This window comes from Procambarus clarkii, chromosome 14 (genome assembly GCF_040958095.1).
Source record: "Procambarus clarkii isolate CNS0578487 chromosome 14, FALCON_Pclarkii_2.0, whole genome shotgun sequence".
Taxonomy (NCBI): Eukaryota; Metazoa; Arthropoda; class Malacostraca; order Decapoda; family Cambaridae; genus Procambarus; species Procambarus clarkii.
Genome location: NC_091163.1, coordinates 26,706,024 through 26,726,051, shown reverse-complemented (window position 1 = coordinate 26,726,051; position 20,028 = coordinate 26,706,024). Strand labels below are relative to the sequence as shown.

The 20,028-nt window shown below is 39.0% G+C and overlaps 1 protein-coding gene across 1 annotated transcript; it reads left to right on the top strand.

The window, feature by feature from the left end:
* Nucleotides 1–3,167: 3,167 nt before the first annotated feature.
* Nucleotides 3,168–7,025, top strand: LOC138364766 (DNA-directed RNA polymerase II subunit RPB1-like; the record flags this gene model as incomplete). The annotated part of the gene is made up of 3 exons (XM_069324735.1): nt 3,168–3,431; nt 4,854–5,166; nt 6,742–7,025. Coding segments are annotated over exons 1-3 (861 nt in total), but the record flags the coding sequence as incomplete, so codon positions are not given.
* Nucleotides 7,026–20,028: the final 13,003 nt, after the last annotated feature.

Genomic DNA, 20,028 nt, shown 5'->3' with positions numbered 1-20,028 from the left:
GGTTCAAACAGTGTTGGACAATTTCGGAAACCTGTCACCATATGGGATGGCATGGCTATATTATATATAGTAAGGCATAAGAACAAAGGCAACTGGAGAAGGCCTATTGGCCCATACGAGGCAGCTCCTATTTATAACCACCCAATACCACTCATACTTGTCCAACCCGCGCTTGAAACAATCGAGGGACCCCACCTCCAGCACGTTACGCGGTAATTGGTTCCACAAATCAACAACCCTGTTACTGAACCAGTATTTACCCAAGTCTTTCCTAAATCTAAACTTATCCAATTTGTACCCATTGTTTCGTGTTCTGTCTTGTGTTGATACTTTTAATACCCTATTATTATCCCCTTTGTTATGCCCATTCACCCACTTGTAAACCTCTATCATGTCACCCCTAACTCTTCGCCTTTCCAGTGAATGCAACTTAAGCTTTGTTAATCTTTCTTCATATGAAAGATTTCTAATTTGGGGAATTAACTTAGTCATCCTACGCTGGACACGTTCAAGTCAATTTATATCCATTCTATAATATGGCGACCAAAACTGAACTGCATAATCTAAATGGGGCCTAACAAGAGCAATATATAGCTTGAGAACCCTACCAGGTGTCTTGGTACTAACGCTGCGATTAATAAATCCAAGTGTCCGATTTGCCTTATTACGAACATTTATGCATTGTTCCTTTTGTTTTAAATTCTTACTAATCATAACTCCCAGATCCCTTTCGCAATCTCAACACCATCTAGCTCGTATCTTGTAACTCTATCATCATTACTTAACCTCAGAACTTTACATTTTTCAGCGTTAAACTGCATCTGCCAATCCTTTGACCATTTCAAAACCCTATCTAGATCATCTTGAAGTGATAGTGAATCCTCCTCCGAATTAATTTCCCTACCGATTTTCGTATCATCGGCAAATGTTGCTACTCAAACCTTTTTTTTTTTTTTTTACTCAAACCTAAATCTAAATCATTTATATATATTATAAACAACAGAAGTCCCAGGACAGAGCCATGAGGCACTCCACTTACAACATTTTCCCACTCTGACTTGATTCCATTTATACTACCTCTCTGTTTCCTTTGGTATAGCCATGCCCTAATCCAGCTTAATATAGCACCCCCAATACCATGAGACTCTATCTTTTTAAACAGTCTTTCATGTGGCACTGTATCAAAAGCTTTGCTAAAGTCAAGGTACACAACATCACAATCCTTACCACTATCAACTGCCTCAACTATGCTAGAATAAAAAGATAACAAATTTGTTAAACATGAACGGCCATTTATAAAACCATGTTGCGACTCAATTATTAATTTATGTTTTTCAAGATGCAGTTTAATGCTGATAAATGTAAAGTTCTGAAGCTAGGTAATGATGGTAGAGTTACAAAATACGAACTAGATTGTGTTTGGGTGGTTATAGATAGGAGCTGCCTCGTATGGGCCAATAGGCCTTCTGCAGTTACCTTTGTTCTTATGTTCTGTTTTGCAGAACAGAACATAAGAACAAGCATGCAGTTCAGTTTTGGTCGCCATATTATAGAATGGATATAAATTCACTTGAACGTGTCCAGCGTAGGATGACTAAGTTAATTCCCCAAATTAGAAATCTTTCATATGAAGAAAGATTAACAAAGCTTAAGTTGCATTCACTGGAAAGGCGAAGAGTTAGGGGTGACATGATAGAGGTTTACAAGTGGGTGAGTGGACATAACAAAGGGGATATTAATAGGGTATTAAAAGTATCAACACAAGACAGAACACGAAACAATGGGTATAAATTGGATAAGTTTAGATTTAGGAAAGACTTGGGTAAATACTGGTTCAGTAACAGGGTTGTTGATTTGTGGAACCAATTACCACGTAACGTGCTTGAGGTGGGGTCCCTCGATTGTTTCAAGCGCGGGTTGGACAAGTATATGAGTGGGATTGGGTGGTTATAAATAGGAGCTGCCTAGTATTTTCTTTCTAGGCAAAGTTTCTTTCACCCTGAATGCCCCTGTTACCTAACAGTAAATAGGTACCTGGGAGTTAGTCAGCTGTCACGGGCTGCTTCCTGGGGGTGGAGGCCTGGTCGAGGACCGGGCCGCGGGGACACTAAAAAAGCCCCGAAATCATCTCAAGATAACCTCAAGATAAGGGTCGGGTTCACGCACGGCAGCTCACTTGTCAGTCGTCTCCCAGCAAGGAGGAGGAGGAGGTCGACGGAGGCGAGTTAGGGTAAGTAGTTGAGAGATTGTTGCGCAATCTCTCACATTAGTTACATTTCTTGACTTGGTGATGTATCGTGGCCGCTCCTGGAAAGGTTCGCATGAAGGGAACTACAATATTAGCCAAGGGGATCGGTCTAACATGGACGCTGGGACCCGCCACCACCTTGGGTGCACGGACCTTGAGTTTTCATGCTACTAACGCTGCTCCAGTTGTATAAATTCTATCAGCATAAATAAAGGTGGTTACGAGCAATGAATTATGGTCTTGGTGATAGAACTATAGGATTATGGTGTGTGTGTAGTGGCGGGACTGGAGGAGCGCCACCACACAGGAGCCAGACCTTCACAGCCACGGTAGTTGGTACACCGATCTCTCTCCTACATTTTTACCAATACCAAATTAAAAATTTGCGCGTTGCGTATACAAATATATATATATTATGGGTCAATGTTAAACCCACACTAATGTTATTAACAGCAAAAAATGCCTGCTCTAGTTAGCAGGCATATAGTTAAGTGAAGTATATTGCTGTGATAAATAACTTTAGCTTCACAAGAATAATGCACATTAGTGTAACCACTCCCAATATCCACAAACATGATTAAATGCGCAAAGCACTAGACCGTGGCTGTTGTTTGGGTAAACTCAACAGGATAGTATAGATAGGCTCCTCCCTACACAGTCCTTTTGCTGTTGTTGCACTATATTCACACGTTCTATATTCACAGTATCTAAATGTTTTGTTCACCTTAACTGTACAACTAAGCTGGAATGGTGTCCAAACAGTATAGTGGCCATCATACAATGCATGACAAGACACACCAGCCAGCGGACGCCACCTCCCTCCGTCACCAACACCTCATACGCCAACATTCCTCCCACCATACTGTTTGTGTTATTACACTATATACACACGTTATTACACTTATTACACTATATATACATGTCGGCAACAGAAGGTGGAATAAAGTACGCTGAAGTTTATGAGAATGGAAGGCCCAAGCTTGGAGGGCTCATGGATCCACGACAGGGCTGTTTGGATAGGAACACCCGCTGCACTACATGTGCCGGCAACATGACGGACTGCCCTGGACATTTTGGTCACTTGGAGCTTGCCAGGCCTGTTTTTCATGTTGGTTTTTTAACAAAAACGATGAAGATTTTAAGATGTGTGTGCTTCTATTGCAGCAAACTTCTCTTCAATGCGGTAAGTATTCTGAATGAACTGTGCATTTCTCATAAAATTACCAGATTTTCAAATGATAAACCTCAATCAGTTTGTGGTCTGAGAATGTTATGTCCCTGTTAATGTCAAGTGTTGTACAAGACATTAGGTTTACACTTCCCTTACAACTCCACTTGTGTATACAGATGATTGCATACTTTCTAGATACTGTATCCCAGGACCATAAAACTCGCACTCTCATATAGAACGCACCCCTATTTTACAAGGAAATTTTGTGGGAAAAAACTATTTTAGTATGTTTCATCATACTGTACATTTATTGAAATATATTGTAAAGTGGAATTTGTACCCCAACTCTTACCACCTCTAAGATCAGCTGTATAGTTGTTTATATTTTGGCCAAGTGAATTGCTATACAGGATTTGAAACCTGTATTTCTGGATGTGATGTTTTGTTTTGCCGCATCAGACAATCAAGGCGCTCTGGTTTTGTCATTCACTCTTGTTAATGGCTGACAGGCTGACAAAAGTTTAACATTCCTTTAAAATTTCTAGGAGCATTTTTCATTTAGATAATGAATAAATGTTAAAGGTAACAGTCATTAAATAATGTATGCCATAAGCATATCAGGTGTGGGTTATGTATGCTGGGTAAGGTGGCGAGATAATGTGAATTTCCTTCTGCTAATGTATATCATAAGCAATTTTTCATAAGTTTGTAATAACTCATATCTTGATAACTTGTAGTTATCAAGATAACTCTGCTTGTTTTCAATATTTTATTAACTCAGTTTACTGTAGTTACTTAGTTATAATTTGGCTGGTTTACAATATTTTAATGCCTGGCGAACTTACCCAGTATGCTCGTCCAGCACCCTAGGTTATGGCACTCTCTCATCCATAATGCATTATAAGTATTATTATATGCATTTTGTTTTTTGCAGTTTATCATTACTTCATCAAAATGTTAGCCTAATCTTTATTTTTTACCTTCTTCCACTATCTCAAACTTCCTTACATTTTAGACACTACACTTTCATTGATTGAAAGTGTAGTGTCTGTAGTTTTGCTGTGCAAAACTTTCCCAGTTTTGCACAGCACTGCAAAATGATCTGACCATACCGTGAGGTGCTTCCGGGGCTTAGCGTCCCCGCGGCCCGGTCGTTAGAGTTTCCTAAAACATTCCTCATAACTTAGTCTCACATAAACCTAGGATGTTGAACATCCTTTAATTTTTTACACTAACAAACTACATTCTGTACATCTGTTCTTGATTTATTACTTTCACTTTCCACTCTGCCATATAAGCTTATCCCTGCTTTTAGGTGCTGGGCACGTGTAGACCTCGGATTCAAAGCTATTTTTACCATTTTGTTAATACATTTTTGGGAGTTTACTTCCCACTCTTTTGTTTTCCTTTCATTAATGTGCTTTTTAATTTCAGCAATATCCCAAAATACGTGAGATTGTGACAAAGTCCAAAGGGCAGCCCCGAAAGCGACTTCAGCATGTGTACAATTTGTGTAAAGGAAAAATGATTTGTGAAGGTGATGAAATTGATGTTAACAAGGATCCAGATGATCCCACCATGGCAAAGAAAGGATCAGGCCATGGTGGTTGTGGTCGATATCAACCAAACATTAAACGAGTTGGTTTGGAACTTGTAGCAGAGTGGAAGCATGTAAATGAAGATACCCAAGACCGAAAGCAGATCCTCACTGCTGAGCGTGTATATGAGATATTCAAGCATATAACAGGTGGGTTAATATTATTAAATTAATTTTATTTATTTAGGGTATTAATGTTTTTTTTTTATTTAAATTTTATTTCCACGAAACCTTTAATTTTAATGAAAATGTGGCTTGCATAAAGTACACATGATATATGCATTGGTGTCGAGACATTAGTGAGATTTCTTTTTTCAACTTTGAACTTTTCAAGTTTTCATGGATTTAAATTTGCTAGTCAAATGGGTATTCAAAACTTGAAGGAAAATATATTCTTGGTAAGCAGCCAAGATTATGCTAGGTACCATAAGTAAAGGAAATAGTTTGGGATAGAGGAGCAGTGAACCTAGGAAAATCTAGAATGCATCTGAGACTTCAGAAAAAATTCAACGTACTGTTTGGTGTTGGGGTTAGATTTTCGGGGAGCATATCCTTCGTGAGAGAAACTCGGCATGTATGGTAGGTGTTCGCTCGTCATGACATTAATATAAACTGATGGAAATGGATATTTTGCATTTACGATCTTGTAAAGTACACAGTATTGACCAGATTTAATTGTTGATAGTTCCCTGCTACCTGTGTCCATTACTGGAATATTTTCAGTACAGTAATGTACTGAAAATATTCCTGTGTACATTACTGTACTGGAATATTTCCTCAAATTATTTTTTGCTACAGTATTTTGTGCAGGAATTAGCAATTGAAATATTATGTACTTATGCCACCAAGTATCATAAAGTATTAATTTGATACTATATATTATAGAGTGCAGTGGTTATTTAGTTGTAAGTTGGGATATGTGTAACTATGTGGTAATTGAATTCCACCCCTTAGGTTTTGCCCTAGATAATTGGCAGTTTTCCTAGCGTCTGAAAATTTCATCTCTCTCTTGGGTGAGCATGCACCCTATTGCTATCAGTAGCCGAGTTGTTGCCATGTTTTTTCATTGCTTGGTAATTTCTAATGGCCCTTAACAGATTTTATTTTCCTTAAAGTATTTCTACTCCTAGTTAATGGTGTGTTGTTGTTTTTTAATGTTTTTGGCATGAATGACTAAAATGTTGGTTTCACATCACATATCATAGACCAATGTTTTTGGTCTGCTCTAGATATTTAGTTGAAACAAAATTTGCAGAAACAGTTGCTTCAATGACATTATTTTCTAATTCCTAAACTATACATAAATATTAGCAAGGTGTGTGTGTGTGTTTGTGTGTGTTGCATTCTAACCATAACCAAATACAGTAAGACAAAACTACCATTGTCACAGAATTTAAAAAAAATCCTTACTAGTAAAGCCTGCGTGTTTATCTCGGCACTGTACAGAAAGTGCTGCAGGTGTTGATATGCTATTTAATGTGGTATTCATATAAACTTCAGTGTTAGTGTGCATTTTGTTGAAATAAAAACGTTATATTTATAATTTGAGCTATACTGTATATGCTGTATTTATGGACAGTATTTAGATCTATAATTGTATAATTATATAAAACTTATGTTTTTACCTATGTATAGTTATTTATTTAAAAAAAATGAAAATATATTTAAATAGTATTTAAATCACTTAGTAGCTCATATTGTTAACTTGTGCCATTCTGTCATTAGATGAGGAATGCTACTTACTAGGAATGGATCCCAAATATGCCCGACCTGACTGGATGATCATGACAGTATTACCTGTGCCACCTTTGCCAGTACGGCCAGCTGTAGTCATGCATGGTTCAGCTCGTAATCAAGATGACTTGACTCACAAATTGGCCGATATTATAAAGGCCAACAATGAACTTGTGCGCAATGAACAAGCTGGAGCAGCTGCTCACATCATAGTGGAAAATTTGAAGATGCTTCAGTTTCATGTGGCTACTTTAACAGATAATGATATGCCTGGAATCCCTAGAGCCTTACAGAAATCTGGAAGACCACAAAAAGCTATCAAAGCTCGCCTTAAGGGCAAGGAAGGGAGGATTCGTGGTAACCTCATGGGAAAACGTGTAGATTTTTCTGCCAGAACTGTTATCACTGCAGATCCCAATCTACGTATTGACCAAGTTGGAGTACCTAGATCCATTGCCCAGAATCTTACATATCCAGAAATTGTAACACCATTCAACATGACAAAGTAAGTTTTTTTTTTTTGAGAATGTGAAATAGCAGTTCTTTATATTATATTTTATATAATATATTTTTTTATTTCTATATTTTTTTTTTTTTTTTTTTACTTGAACTTTACTTTATCAATATACAGTACTTGCTTTTCTTAATAAGCATGGCATATTCGTAACATAATTAAAACAATCTTTTTTGTGTATGCCTTAGGGAAACCCTAAGGCAGGCATTTTTAACATTTTTTCCTATTTTGCTTCCCTTTACAATAAATGTATTAAAATTTTCATCAGAATGATGGAGCTTGTGAAGCGTGGTAACAACCAGTATCCTGGAGCAAAGTACATTGTACGTGACAACGGGGCTCGTATTGATTTACGCTATCATCCAAAGCCATCTGATCTCCACCTTCAGTGTGGCTACAAAGTTGAGAGACATATCACAGATGGTTACTTAGTCATTTTCAATCGTCAGCCCACTTTGCATAAAATGTCTATGATGGGACACAGAGTTAAGGTAAGTTACCGTTGGGGTATTTCCGGGGTTTAGCGTCCCAGTAAACCGGTCTTGTTGACCAGGCCTCCTTGTTGCTGGACTGGTCAACCAGGCTGTTTGACGCTGTTTGATCAGGTATCCTTTGGAGGTGCTTATCCAGTTCTCTCTTGAACACTGAGTGGTCGGCCAGTTATGTCCCTTATGTGTAGTGGGAGCGTGTTGAACAGTCTCATGCCTCTGATGAGAGTTCTCTCTAACCTCTGCTCTTCAACTACTCTTAAGAACTAGAGTATTTCATTAATTCATATTATTTAAGATTAATTATTATATTTGTAGATCAGATTTAACATTTTCTAATATAAATGAATATTGTAGAGATAAATCTGTATTGGAAATGTTTAACTTAATTGCTACATTTAATATGAAAACAAGATGGATGTATGTGCCTTGTCAAGAATGTCTTGATAAAAGTATTTTGTGGGCTTGTGTATGGGAAGGAGGCTGAATTTGCCCTGACTTGTGCTATATAATGAAAAATAACTTTTAAAGTATCTGAAATGAGATTGAGGCTTTTACAGTACTTCAATAATGGTTAGCCTTTTACAGATGTAGAACAAATTAGTCATCAGCTTAAATGTTGCATTATTCACATGCAGCTTCCTATTTGTAGTCTTACTATGGTCAAAACCCTATCTAGATCAACTTGAAGTGACAGTGAGTCCTCCTCCGAATTAATTTCCCTACAGATTTTCGTAGTAGGGAAATCATCGGCAAATTTGCAAATGTTGCTTATCAAACCTGAAAATAAATCATTTATATATATTATAAACAACAGAGATTCCAGGACAGAACCCTGAGGTACTCCACTAACAACATTATCCCACTCTGACTAACACTCTGACCTGGCAAACACTTCTGACTTAACCCCATTTATACTAACTCTCTGTTTCCTTTGGAATAGCCATGCCCTAATCCCAGTTAATATAGCACCCCCAATACCATGAGCTTCTATTTTTTTTAATTAGTCTTTCATGTGGCACTGTATCAAAAGCTTTGCTAAAGTCAAGGTACACAACATCACAATCTTTACCACTATCAACTGCCTCAATTATGCTGGAATAAAAAGGTAGCAAATTTGTTAAACATGAACGGCCATTTGCAAAAACATGTTGCGACTCATTTTTCAAGATGGAGACGAATTGTATTTGCAATTATTGATTCATATAACTTTCCCACAATAGACGTTAGGCTAATTGGCCGATAGTTTGACGCAAGTGATCTATCTCCTTTCATAAAAATTGGTACCAAATTAGCTACCTTCCATGACTCTGGCACTCTGCCTGACTCTATTGATTTATTAAATATGGTAGACAGTGGCTCTGAAAGCTCCTCTTTGCATTCTTTAAGCACCCTGGCAAACACTTCATCCGGCCCTGGGGATTTGTTTGGTTTTAGTTTTTCTAATTGTTTAATTACATCCACCCTGGTAACTGCTAAACTATTCAACCTGTCCTCATCCCCAACCACATAGACTTGTTCGGCTGAAGGCATATTGTTAAGTTCTTCTTTAGTAAATACAGATATAAAATATTTGTTAAAAATACTACTCATCTCCTTGTTATTTGACCTGTCTCAGATTTTAATGGACCTATCCTTTCCCTAGTCTTAGTTCGATATAACTGAAAAAACCCTTTAGGATTTGACTTTGCTTGCTCTGCTATGCGAACTTCATAGTTTCTTTCTGCTTTCCTAATCTTTTTTTTTGACATTTCTAACCAGTTGTATGTATTCCTGTTCTAACCTGACTTCCCCATTCTTAATCCTTTTGTACCAAGCTCTGTTTTTACCTATAAGGTTCTTTAAATTATTTGTTATCCACTTTGGGTCATTAGTATTCGATCTATTCAATTTGTATGGTATACTACGTTCCTGTGCTTTGTTTAGAATATTCTTAAATAAGTTATATATTAAATCCGCATCGAAATCCCCTTTTACACCACCAATCGCTGGGTTCATGTCTGGCTCTAAGACCGGCCCACACCCAGTACCCAAGACTTTCCAATCTATTTGACCCCAAAAAATTCTTAGGCTATTAAAATCAGCTTATCGAAAATCTGGCACTTTAACAGAATTTTCTCCTACAGGTCTATTCCATTCTATGCTAAATCTGATTACTTTGTGATCACTGTTCCCTAGCTCACTCCCTATTTCGATGTCATTAATTTGTGTTTCCCTGTTAGTTAACACTAAATCTAAAATATTATTTTCCCGCGTTGGTTCCTTAATGTGTTGCGTAAGAAAGCAATCGTCAATTAATTCTAGAAAATCTTCTGCTTCACTATTCCCTGTTTTGTTCACCCAGTTTATTCCACTAAAATTAAAGTCACCCATGACATAAATACTGTTAGATCTAGATGCTCTAGATATTTCATTCCATAGATGCTTTGCTTCCATTCTGTCTAAATTTGGTGGCCTATATATAACTCCTATTGTAATATTATTTGCTTTTTCGTTTAATTCTATCCAAATAGTTTCTGTGTGTGGCTCAGTTTTGATTCCCTCTTTGAGACTACATTTCAAATTGTCCCTAACATATATGGCTACTCCCCCTCCTCTGTGTGAAATAGTTTAAATCCATTTATCTGATATACAGCTAATAGTTCTCTATTTTCTACGTTCATCCAATAAGTGCAATAATATCTATTTTTTCTGTGCAGACAAGAGCATTTAATTCATTAATTATATTTCTTAGACTTCTACTGTTAGTGTAATATATCCTAAGTGAATTGTTATTTTGAGGCCCTTTTCTTTCCCTGATCATTTTGCCAATTCCTTTCTCCCACGAACACATACTTTTATTACCTCCTTCCTCCAAATCAATTCCCATACCTCTATCAGCTAACAGTTTAAACACAAACAAACACCTCTAACCACTGGTTCCAACGAGTTCGCAGCAGCAACAACCCCAGCCCTCGATAGATGCACCCCATCACGAGCATACATTTCATTTCTTCCATATGCAGGCGATGAGTCACAATAACGTGGCTGAAGTATGTTGACCAGACCACACACTAGAAATTGAAGAGACGACGACGTTTCGGTCCGTCCTGGACCATTCTCAAGTCGATTGTGATGAGGACAGGTAGGGACAGGCATTAAATAGGCAAGAGAGAGCTGAGGAGGAAAGTCAGGTGTAGGGGATAGCAGTAATGAGAACCGCAGCAGGCCTATTGGCCCATACGAGGCAGCTCCTATTATAACCACCGAAGGAGATAGTAATAGGAATAAGAAGAGGAAAGCAAGGGAGCGTAGAAGACAAGGAACAGAAAAAGGGAGAAGAGAGAATGAAAGGGAAAGAGAAAGAAAGAAATGGAAGAGGGAAAGCTTGTTAAGTCACGTTTGTTAGAAAGATTAGAGCATTTGAGTATATACTGTGAAAGGGAAGAGTCCACAGCAACAAAGCCAGGACTCAAGTTCATGTTGGGTACATTGTTAATAAGAGCTGATTCTACAAGACGGCGTCTGTGTAGAGTTGAGGCAGGAAAGATTATTTTGGAGGAAGACCAATCAATGGGATGATTAGAATCCCTCACATGGCAGAAGAGAGCATTGTTAGTGTCAGCAGACTTAACACTTCTCTTGTGTTCTTTAAGTCTGTCATTCAGTGTACGGCCAGTTTCGCCAAAGTATTGGAGAGGACAAGATGAACAGGAAATAGAGTAGACACCAGCAGCATTAGAAGCAGGAGGAGCAGTGTGAACTAGATTGCTACGAAGTGTGTTAGTTTGTCGAAAGGCGAGTTTAATGTCAAGAGGACGAAAGGTATTGGTAAAAGTTTTGAGTTCAGATATGAAGGGAAGGCATAGTACAGTGCTACTAGTGTTGGAAGCAGGTTTTGGATGAAAGAAATTTCGTTTAGCTTGAGAGTGGGCACAGTTGATGAAATGCAAAGGAAAACCAAGGCGAGAGAATGATTTGTAGATAAAGGCAATTTCAGAATCAAGAAACTGAGGGTCGCTGATGCGTAGAGCGCGGAGGAAGAGAGAGACGAGGACACTTTTCTTAACAGAAAGAGGATGGTAGGAAAAGAATTGAATGTACATGCCACTATGCATGGGTTTACGGTAGACAGAGAAAGAGAACCCAGACACAGAGCTGTGAACATGAACATCAAGAAAAGGAAGGAGGGAATTAGATTCCCACTCCACTTTGAAATGGATAGAAGGAGCCAGATTGTTAAGGGAGGCGAGGAAAGGCTGGAAAAGTTTAAGGTCATGAGGCCATAAAGCAAAAATGTCATCAACATAGCGAAGCCAGAGAGAGGGACGGAAGAAGTAATCAATAGAAGGAAGAAGAACAGTTTCGAAGTATTCCATGTAGAAATTAGCAAGAACAGGGCCAAATACTCTCTCTCTGACTGTGTTACCAACCTTTCGTCCTACTCTCTTTCTAAGCACCAGCAAGAACTTCTCGGTCTTGGTCTGTCCTTTGCTACTTCCCCTGGCCCACGCTGTGGGATTGATCTCCTTAGTTCCTTTGACAGGTTTGTCAATTCTAACTCTAGTACTCTTTCGGACCTGTCTGCCTTTAGAGGGGCCCTTATCCCCGTTCTTGACAGCTTGTTTTCTAAAAATAACCACCTTCCTCGTCGCTTCCAGCTTGCCCTTGCCTCCCTGAAATCTAACAACTCTATTCTTATCCTTCCTTCAGACAAAAGCAATTCGGTGGTTGTCCTTGACCGTGAGGACTACCTCCGAAAAGCAAATGTCTTGCTCTCTGACTCTCACACTTATGCTCCTCTGACTTCTAACCCTTTGGATCGCCTCAAAACTTCCTTTAACCGCAAACTAAGACAGCTCTCTAGTCTTTGCCCTCCTGACTTTGATCTCATTAAACGTTTCCGTGTCATCTGCCCTTCTCTTCCTTATTTCTATGGTCTTCCTAAGACTCATAAACCTGGTGTTCCTCTTCGTCCTATCATTTCTTCACGGGGCTCTGTCAGCTATCCTCTTGCCTCCTGGCTCGCTAAAACCCTGACACCTTACCTTGGCACTTTTTCCCCTGCCCACCTTCGTCACTCTCAGGACTTCATAGAAAGACTGCGCCTGCAACCCTCTTGTAAAATGCTTAGTCTTGATGTCGACTCTCTGTTCACTAATGTTCTGCTTGATGACGTTCTCTCTTTCCTCAGACAGAAGGCGTCAGAGGGTCTCCTTCCTCTCCCACTTCCCACTGACGTTTTCCTCGATCTCATTAGACTCTGTGTTGAATCTAACTCTTTCTCTTTCAACGGTAAATATTACACTCAAACTTTCGGTGTCGCTATGGGTTCCCCTCTCTCCCCTGTTCTTGCTAATTTCTACATGGAATACTTCGAAACTGTTCTTCTTCCTTCTATTGATACTCGTCCCTCTCTCTGGCTTCGCTATGTTGATGACATTTTTGCTTTATGGCCTCATGACCTTAAACTTTTCCAGCCTTTCCTCGCCTCTCTTAACAATCTGGCTCCTTCTATCCATTTCAAAGTGGAGTGGGAATCTAATTCCCTCCTTCCTTTTCTTGATGTTCATGTTCACAGCTCTGTGTCTGGGTTCTCTTTCTCTGTCTACCGTAAACCCATGCATAGTGGCATGTACATTCAATTCTTTTCCTACCATCCTCTTTCTGTTAAGAAAAGTGTCCTCGTCTCTCTCTTCCTCCGCGCTCTACGCATCAGCGACCCTCAGTTTCTTGATTCTGAAATTGCCTTTATCTACAAATCATTCTCTCGCCTTGGTTTTCCTTTGCATTTCATCAACTGTGCCCACTCTCAAGCTAAACGAAATTTCTTTCATCCAAAACCTGCTTCCAACACTAGTAGCACTGTACTATGCCTTCCCTTCATATCTGAACTCAAAACTTTTACCAATACCTTTCGTCCTCTTGACATTAAACTCGCCTTTCGACAAACTAACACACTTCGTAGCAATCTAGTTCACACTGCTCCTCCTGCTTCTAATGCTGCTGGTGTCTACTCTATTTCCTGTTCATCTTGTCCTCTCCAATACTTTGGCGAAACTGGCCGTACACTGAATGACAGACTTAAAGAACACAAGAGAAGTGTTAAGTCTGCTGACACTAACAATGCTCTCTTCTGCCATGTGAGGGATTCTAATCATCCCATTGATTGGTCTTCCTCCAAAATAATCTTTCCTGCCTCAACTCTACACAGACGCCGTCTTGTAGAATCAGCTCTTATTAACAATGTACCCAACATGAACTTGAGTCCTGGCTTTGTTGCTGTGGACTCTTCCCTTTCACAGTATATACTCAAATGCTCTAATCTTTCTAACAAACGTGACTTAACATAAGCTTTCCCCCTTCCATTTCTTTCTTTCTCTTTCCCTTTCATTCTCTCTTCTCCCTTTTTCTGTTCCTTGTCATCTACGCTCCCTTGCTTTCCTCTTCTTATTCCTATTACTATCTCCTTCGGTGGTTATAATAGGAGCTGCCTCGTATGGGCCAATAGGCCTGCTGCGGTTCTCATTACTGCTATCCCCTACACCTGACTTTCCTCCTCAGCTCTCTCTTGCCTATTTAATGCCTGTCCCTACCTGTCCTCATCACAATCGACTTGAGAATGGTCCAGGACGGACCGAAACGTCGTCGTCTCTTCAATTTCTAGTGTGTGGTCTGGTCAACATTTCTTCCATAGAAGCGTTCCCAGTTGTCTATGAAAGATATTGCATTTGATTTGCAATAACTTTCCAGCCGGCAATTGACACCAAGTGCCCTCGACATCCATTCATTTCCCACTCCCTTTCTTGGAAGAATGCCACATATGATCGGGATTCCTCCCTTGCTCCTAACTAATTCAATGGCTGTCCTAAATCTCTGTATTAGTTCCTCACTCCTAACTCATTACCCCTTGCACTAATACAAATAATGGGTTTGTTCCCATTTCCCGTCTTAATATTCTTCATGTTTTTAACAATATCACCAATTCCAGCTCCCGGATAGCAAACCCTTAATCTGTTCCCCCTATCTCTGGCACAAAACGTTCTGTCTAAATACCTCACCTGGGAATCTCCCACAACCAAAATTCGCTTCGGTACCGCCCTAACTTTCTGAGGGGCCTGCGCTCCGCCGTTCCTCGCTGCAGGCGCACTACAGCACTCGTCCTCCAACACGGCAAATGAATTTGCCGTCCTTAGGGCGTCTGTAGGCGGCCTTGTCAAGGTCTTCTTAAGACCCCTGTCTTTCACTACTCTCCACGATGAGGTCTCGTCAACACTGGTCTCCTTCTTTTCCTCTCGAAGTTTGCTAAAGTCAAGGTACACAACATCACAGTCCTTACCACTATCAACTGCCTCAACTATGCTAGAATAAAAAGATAACAAATTTGTTAAACATGAACGGCCATTTATAAAACCATGTTGCGACTCAATTATAAATTTATGTTTTTCAAGATGAAGACGAATTTTATTTGCTATTATAGATTCGAGTAACTTTCCCACAATAGACGTTAGGCTAATTGGTCGATAGTTAGACGCAAGTGATCTATCTCCTTTCTTAAAAACTGGTATCACATTAGCAACTTTCCAAAACTCTGGCACTCTGCCTGACTCTATTGATTTATTAAATATGGTTGACAGTGGGTCACAAAGCTCCTCTTTGCATTCTTTTAGCACCCTGGCAAACACTTCCTCCGGCCCTGGGGATTTGTTTGGTTTGAGTTTTACTATTTGTTTAAGAACATGTACTAATGAATAAGATAGTGTCTGAGAGATACTCAAATGGGGTAACTCTGATCATATATGCCGATGATATTTTGTTTCAGGGCAAAGATATTTCAAAGGTTCAAACAGTGTTGGACAATTTCGGAAACCTGTCACCATATGGGATGGCATGGCTATATTATATATAGTAAGGCATAAGAACAAAGGCAACTGCAGAAGGCCTATTGGCCCATACGAGGCAGCTCCTATTTATAACCACCCAATACCACTCATACTTGTCCAACCCGCGCTTGAAACAATCGAGGGACCCCACCTCCAGCACGTTACGCGGTAATTGGTTCCACAAATCAACAACCCTGTTACTGAACCAGTATTTACCCAAGTCTTTCCTAAATCTAAACTTATCCAATTTGTACCCATTGTTTCGTGTTCTGTCTTGTGTTGATACTTTTAATACCCTATTATTATCCCCTTTGTTATGCCCATTCACCCACTTGTAAACCTCTATCATGTCACCCCTAACTCTTCGCCTTTCCAGTGAATGCAACTTAAGCTTTGTTAATCTTTCTTCATATGAAAGATTTCTAATTTGGGGAATTAACTTAGTCATCCTACGCTGGACACGTTCAAGTCAATTTATATCCATTCTATAATATGGCGACCAAAACTGAACTGCATAATCTAAATGGGGCCTAACTAGAGCAATATATAGCTTGAGAACCCTACCAGGTGTCTTGGTACTAACGCTGCGATTAATAAATCCAAGTGTCCGATTTGCCTTATTACGAACATTTATGCATTGTTCCTTTTGTTTTAAATTCTTACTAATCATAACTCCCAGAACCCTTTCCCAATCTCAACACCATCTAGCTCGTATCTTGTAACTCTATCATCATTAAGAAAGTAAAGGAAGTACCTAAGCAAACATTAGTTGTGGGAGATTCCCAGATAAGGTATTTGGATAGAACGTTTTGTGCTAGAGATAGGGGGAACAGGTTAAGGGTTTGCTATCCCGGAGCTGGCATTGGTGATATTATAAACAACATGAATGATATTATGGCTGGTAATGGGAACAATCCCATTATTTGCATTAGCGTGGGAGGAAGTGATGTTGGTCGAGTCAGGAGTGAGGAACTGATTCAGAGGTATAAAACAGCCATAGAGTTAGTTAGGAGCAAGGGAGGAATCCCGATCATATGTGGCATTCTTCCAAGAAAGGGAGTGGGAAATGAATGGATATCGAGGGCACTTGGTGTCAATTGCCTGCTGGAAAGATATTGCAAATCAAATGCAATATCTTTCATAGACAACTGGGAACACTTCTATGGAAGAAATGAAATGTATGCTCGTGATGGGGTGCATCTATCGAGAGCTGGGGTTGTTGCTGTTGCGAACTCGTTAGAAGAAGTGGTTAGAGGTGTTTGTTTGGGTTTAAACTGTTAGTAGATAGAGGTATGGGAATTGATTTGGAGGAAGGAGGTAATAAAAGTATGTGTTTGTGGGAGAAAGGAATTGGCAAAACGATCAGGGAAAGAGAAGGTCCGCAAAATAACAATTCACTTAGGGTATATTACACTAACAGTAGAAGTCTAAGAAATAAAATTAACGAATTAAATGCTCTTGTCTGCACAGAAAAAATAGATATTATTGCACTTACCGAAACGTGGATGAATGTAGAAAATAGAGAACTATTAGCTGAATATCAAATATATGGATTTAAACTATTTCACACAGATAGATATATTAGACGAGGAGGTGGAGTAGCCATATATGTTAGGGACAATTTGAAATGTAGTCTCAAAGAGGGAATCAAAACAGAGCCACACACAGAAACTATTTGGATTGAATTAAACGAAAAAGCTAATAATATTATAATAGGGGTAATATATAGGCCACCAAATTTAGACAGAATGGAAGCAAAGCATCTATGGGATGAAATATCTAGAGCATCTAGATCTAACAGTATTTATGTCATGGGTGACTTTAATTTTAGCGGAATAAACTGGTTGAACAAAACAGGGAATAGTGAAGCAGAAGATTTTCTAGAATTAATTGACGATTGCTTTCTTACGCAACACATTATGGAACCAACACGGGAAAATAATATTTTAGATTTAGTGTTAACTAACAGGGAAACGCAAATTAATGACATCGAAATAGGGAGTGAGCTAGGGAGCAGTGATCACAAAGAAATCAGATTTAGCATAGAATGGAATAGACCAGTAGGAGAAAATTCTGTTAAAGTGCCAGATTTTCGAAAAGCTGATTTTAATAGCCTAAGAAATTTTTTGGGTCAAATTGATTGGAAAGTCTTGGGTATGGGGTGTGGGCCGGTCTTGGAGCGAGACATGAACCCAGCGATAGGTGACTTAAATGGGGATTTCGATGTGGATTCAATATATAACTTATTTAAGAATATTCTAAACAAAGCACAGGAACGTAGTATACCATACAAATTGAATAGATCGAATACTAATGACCCAAAGTGGATAACAAAGAATTTGAAGAACCTTATAGGTAAAAAGAGAGCTTGGTACAAAAGGATTAAAAATGGGGAGGTCACTTTAGAACAGGAATTCGTACAACTGGTTAGAAATGTTAAAAAAGAGATAAGGAAAGCAAAAAGAAACTATGAAGTTCGCATAGCAGGGCAAGCAAAGACAAATCCTAAAGGGTTTTTTCAGTTATATCGTACTAAGACTAGGGAAAGGATAGGTCCATTAAAAACTGAGACAGGTCAAATAACAGATAGTGATGAAGAGATGAGTAGTATTTTTAATAAATATTTTGTATCTGTATTTACTAAAGAGGAACTTAACAATATGCCTTCAGCCGAACAAGTCTATGTGGGTGGGGACGAGGACAGGTTGACGAGTTTAGCAGTTACCAGGGAGGATGTTCTTAAACAAATAGTAAAAATCAAACCAAACAAATCCCCAGGGCCGGATGAAGTGTTTGCTAGGGTGCTTAAAGAATGCAAAGAGGAGCTTTGTGACCCACTGTCAACCATATTTAATAAATCAATAGAGTCAGGCAGAGTGCCAGAGTTTTGGAAAGTTGCTAATGTGATACCAGTTTTTAAGAAAGGAGATAGATCACTTGCGTCTAACTATCGACCAATTAGCCTAACGTCCATTGTGGGAAAGTTGCTCGAATCTATAATAGCAAATAAAATTCGTCTTCATCTTGAAAAACATAAATTAATAATTGAGTCGCAACATGGTTTTATAAATGGCCGTTCATGTTTAACAAATTTGTTATCTTTTTATTCTAGCATTGTTGAGGCAGTTGATAGTGGTAAGGATTGCGATGTTGTATACCTTGACTTTAGCAAAGCTTTTGATACAGTGCCACATGAAAGACTGATTAAAAAAATAGAGTCTCATGGTATTGGGGGTGCTATATTAAGCTGGATTAGGGCATGGCTATACCAAAGGAAACAGAGAGTTAGTATAAATGGAATCAAGTCAGAGTGGGAAAATGTTGTAAGTGGAGTGCCTCAAGGCTCTGTCCTGGGACCTCTGTTGTTTATAATATATATAAATGATTTAGATTCAGGTTTGAGTAGCAACATTTGCAAATTTGCCGATGATACGAAAATCGGTAGGGAAATTAATTCGGAGGAGGACTCACTATCACTTCAAGTTGATCTAGATAGGGTTTTGAAATGGTCAAAGGATTGGCAGATGCAGTTTAATGCTGATAAATGTAAAGTTCTGAGGTTAGGTAATGATGATAGAGTTACAAGATACGAGCTAGATGGTGTTGTGATTGCGAAGTCGGATTGCGAAAGGGATCTGGGAGTTATGATTAGTAAGAATTTAAAACAAAAGGATCAATGCATAAATGTTCGTAATAAGGCAAATCGGACACTTGGATTTATTAATCGCAGCGTTAGTAACAAGACACCTGGTGTGGTTCTCAAGCTATATCTTGCTCTAGTTAGGCCCCATTTAGATTATGCAGTTCAGTTTTGGTCGCCATATTATAGAATGGATATAAATTCACTTGAACGTGTCCAGCGTAGGATGACTAAGTTAATTCCCCAAATTAGAAATCTTTCATATGAAGAAAGATTAACAAAGCTTAAGTTGCATTCACTGGAAAGGCGAAGAGTTAGGGGTGACATGATAGAGGTTTACAAGTGGATGAATGGACATAACCGGGGGGATATTAATAGGGTATTAAAAGTATCAACACAGGACAGAACACGAAACAATGGGTATAAATTGGATAAGTTTAGATTTAGGAAAGACTTGGGTAAATACTGGTTCAGTAACAGGGTTGTTGATTTGTGGAACCAATTGCCGCGTAACATTGTGGAGGTGGGGTCCCTCGATTGTTTCAAGCACGGGTTGGACAAGTATATGAGTGGGATTGGGTGGTTATAGAATAGGAGCTGCCTCGTATGGGCCAATAGGCCTTCTGCAGTTGCCTTTGTTCTTATGTTCTTATTACTTAACCTCAGAACTTTACATTTTTCAGCGTTAAACTGCATCTGCCAATCCTTTGACCATTTCAAAACCCTATCTAGATCATCTTGAAGTGATAGTGAATCCTCCTCCGAATTAATTTC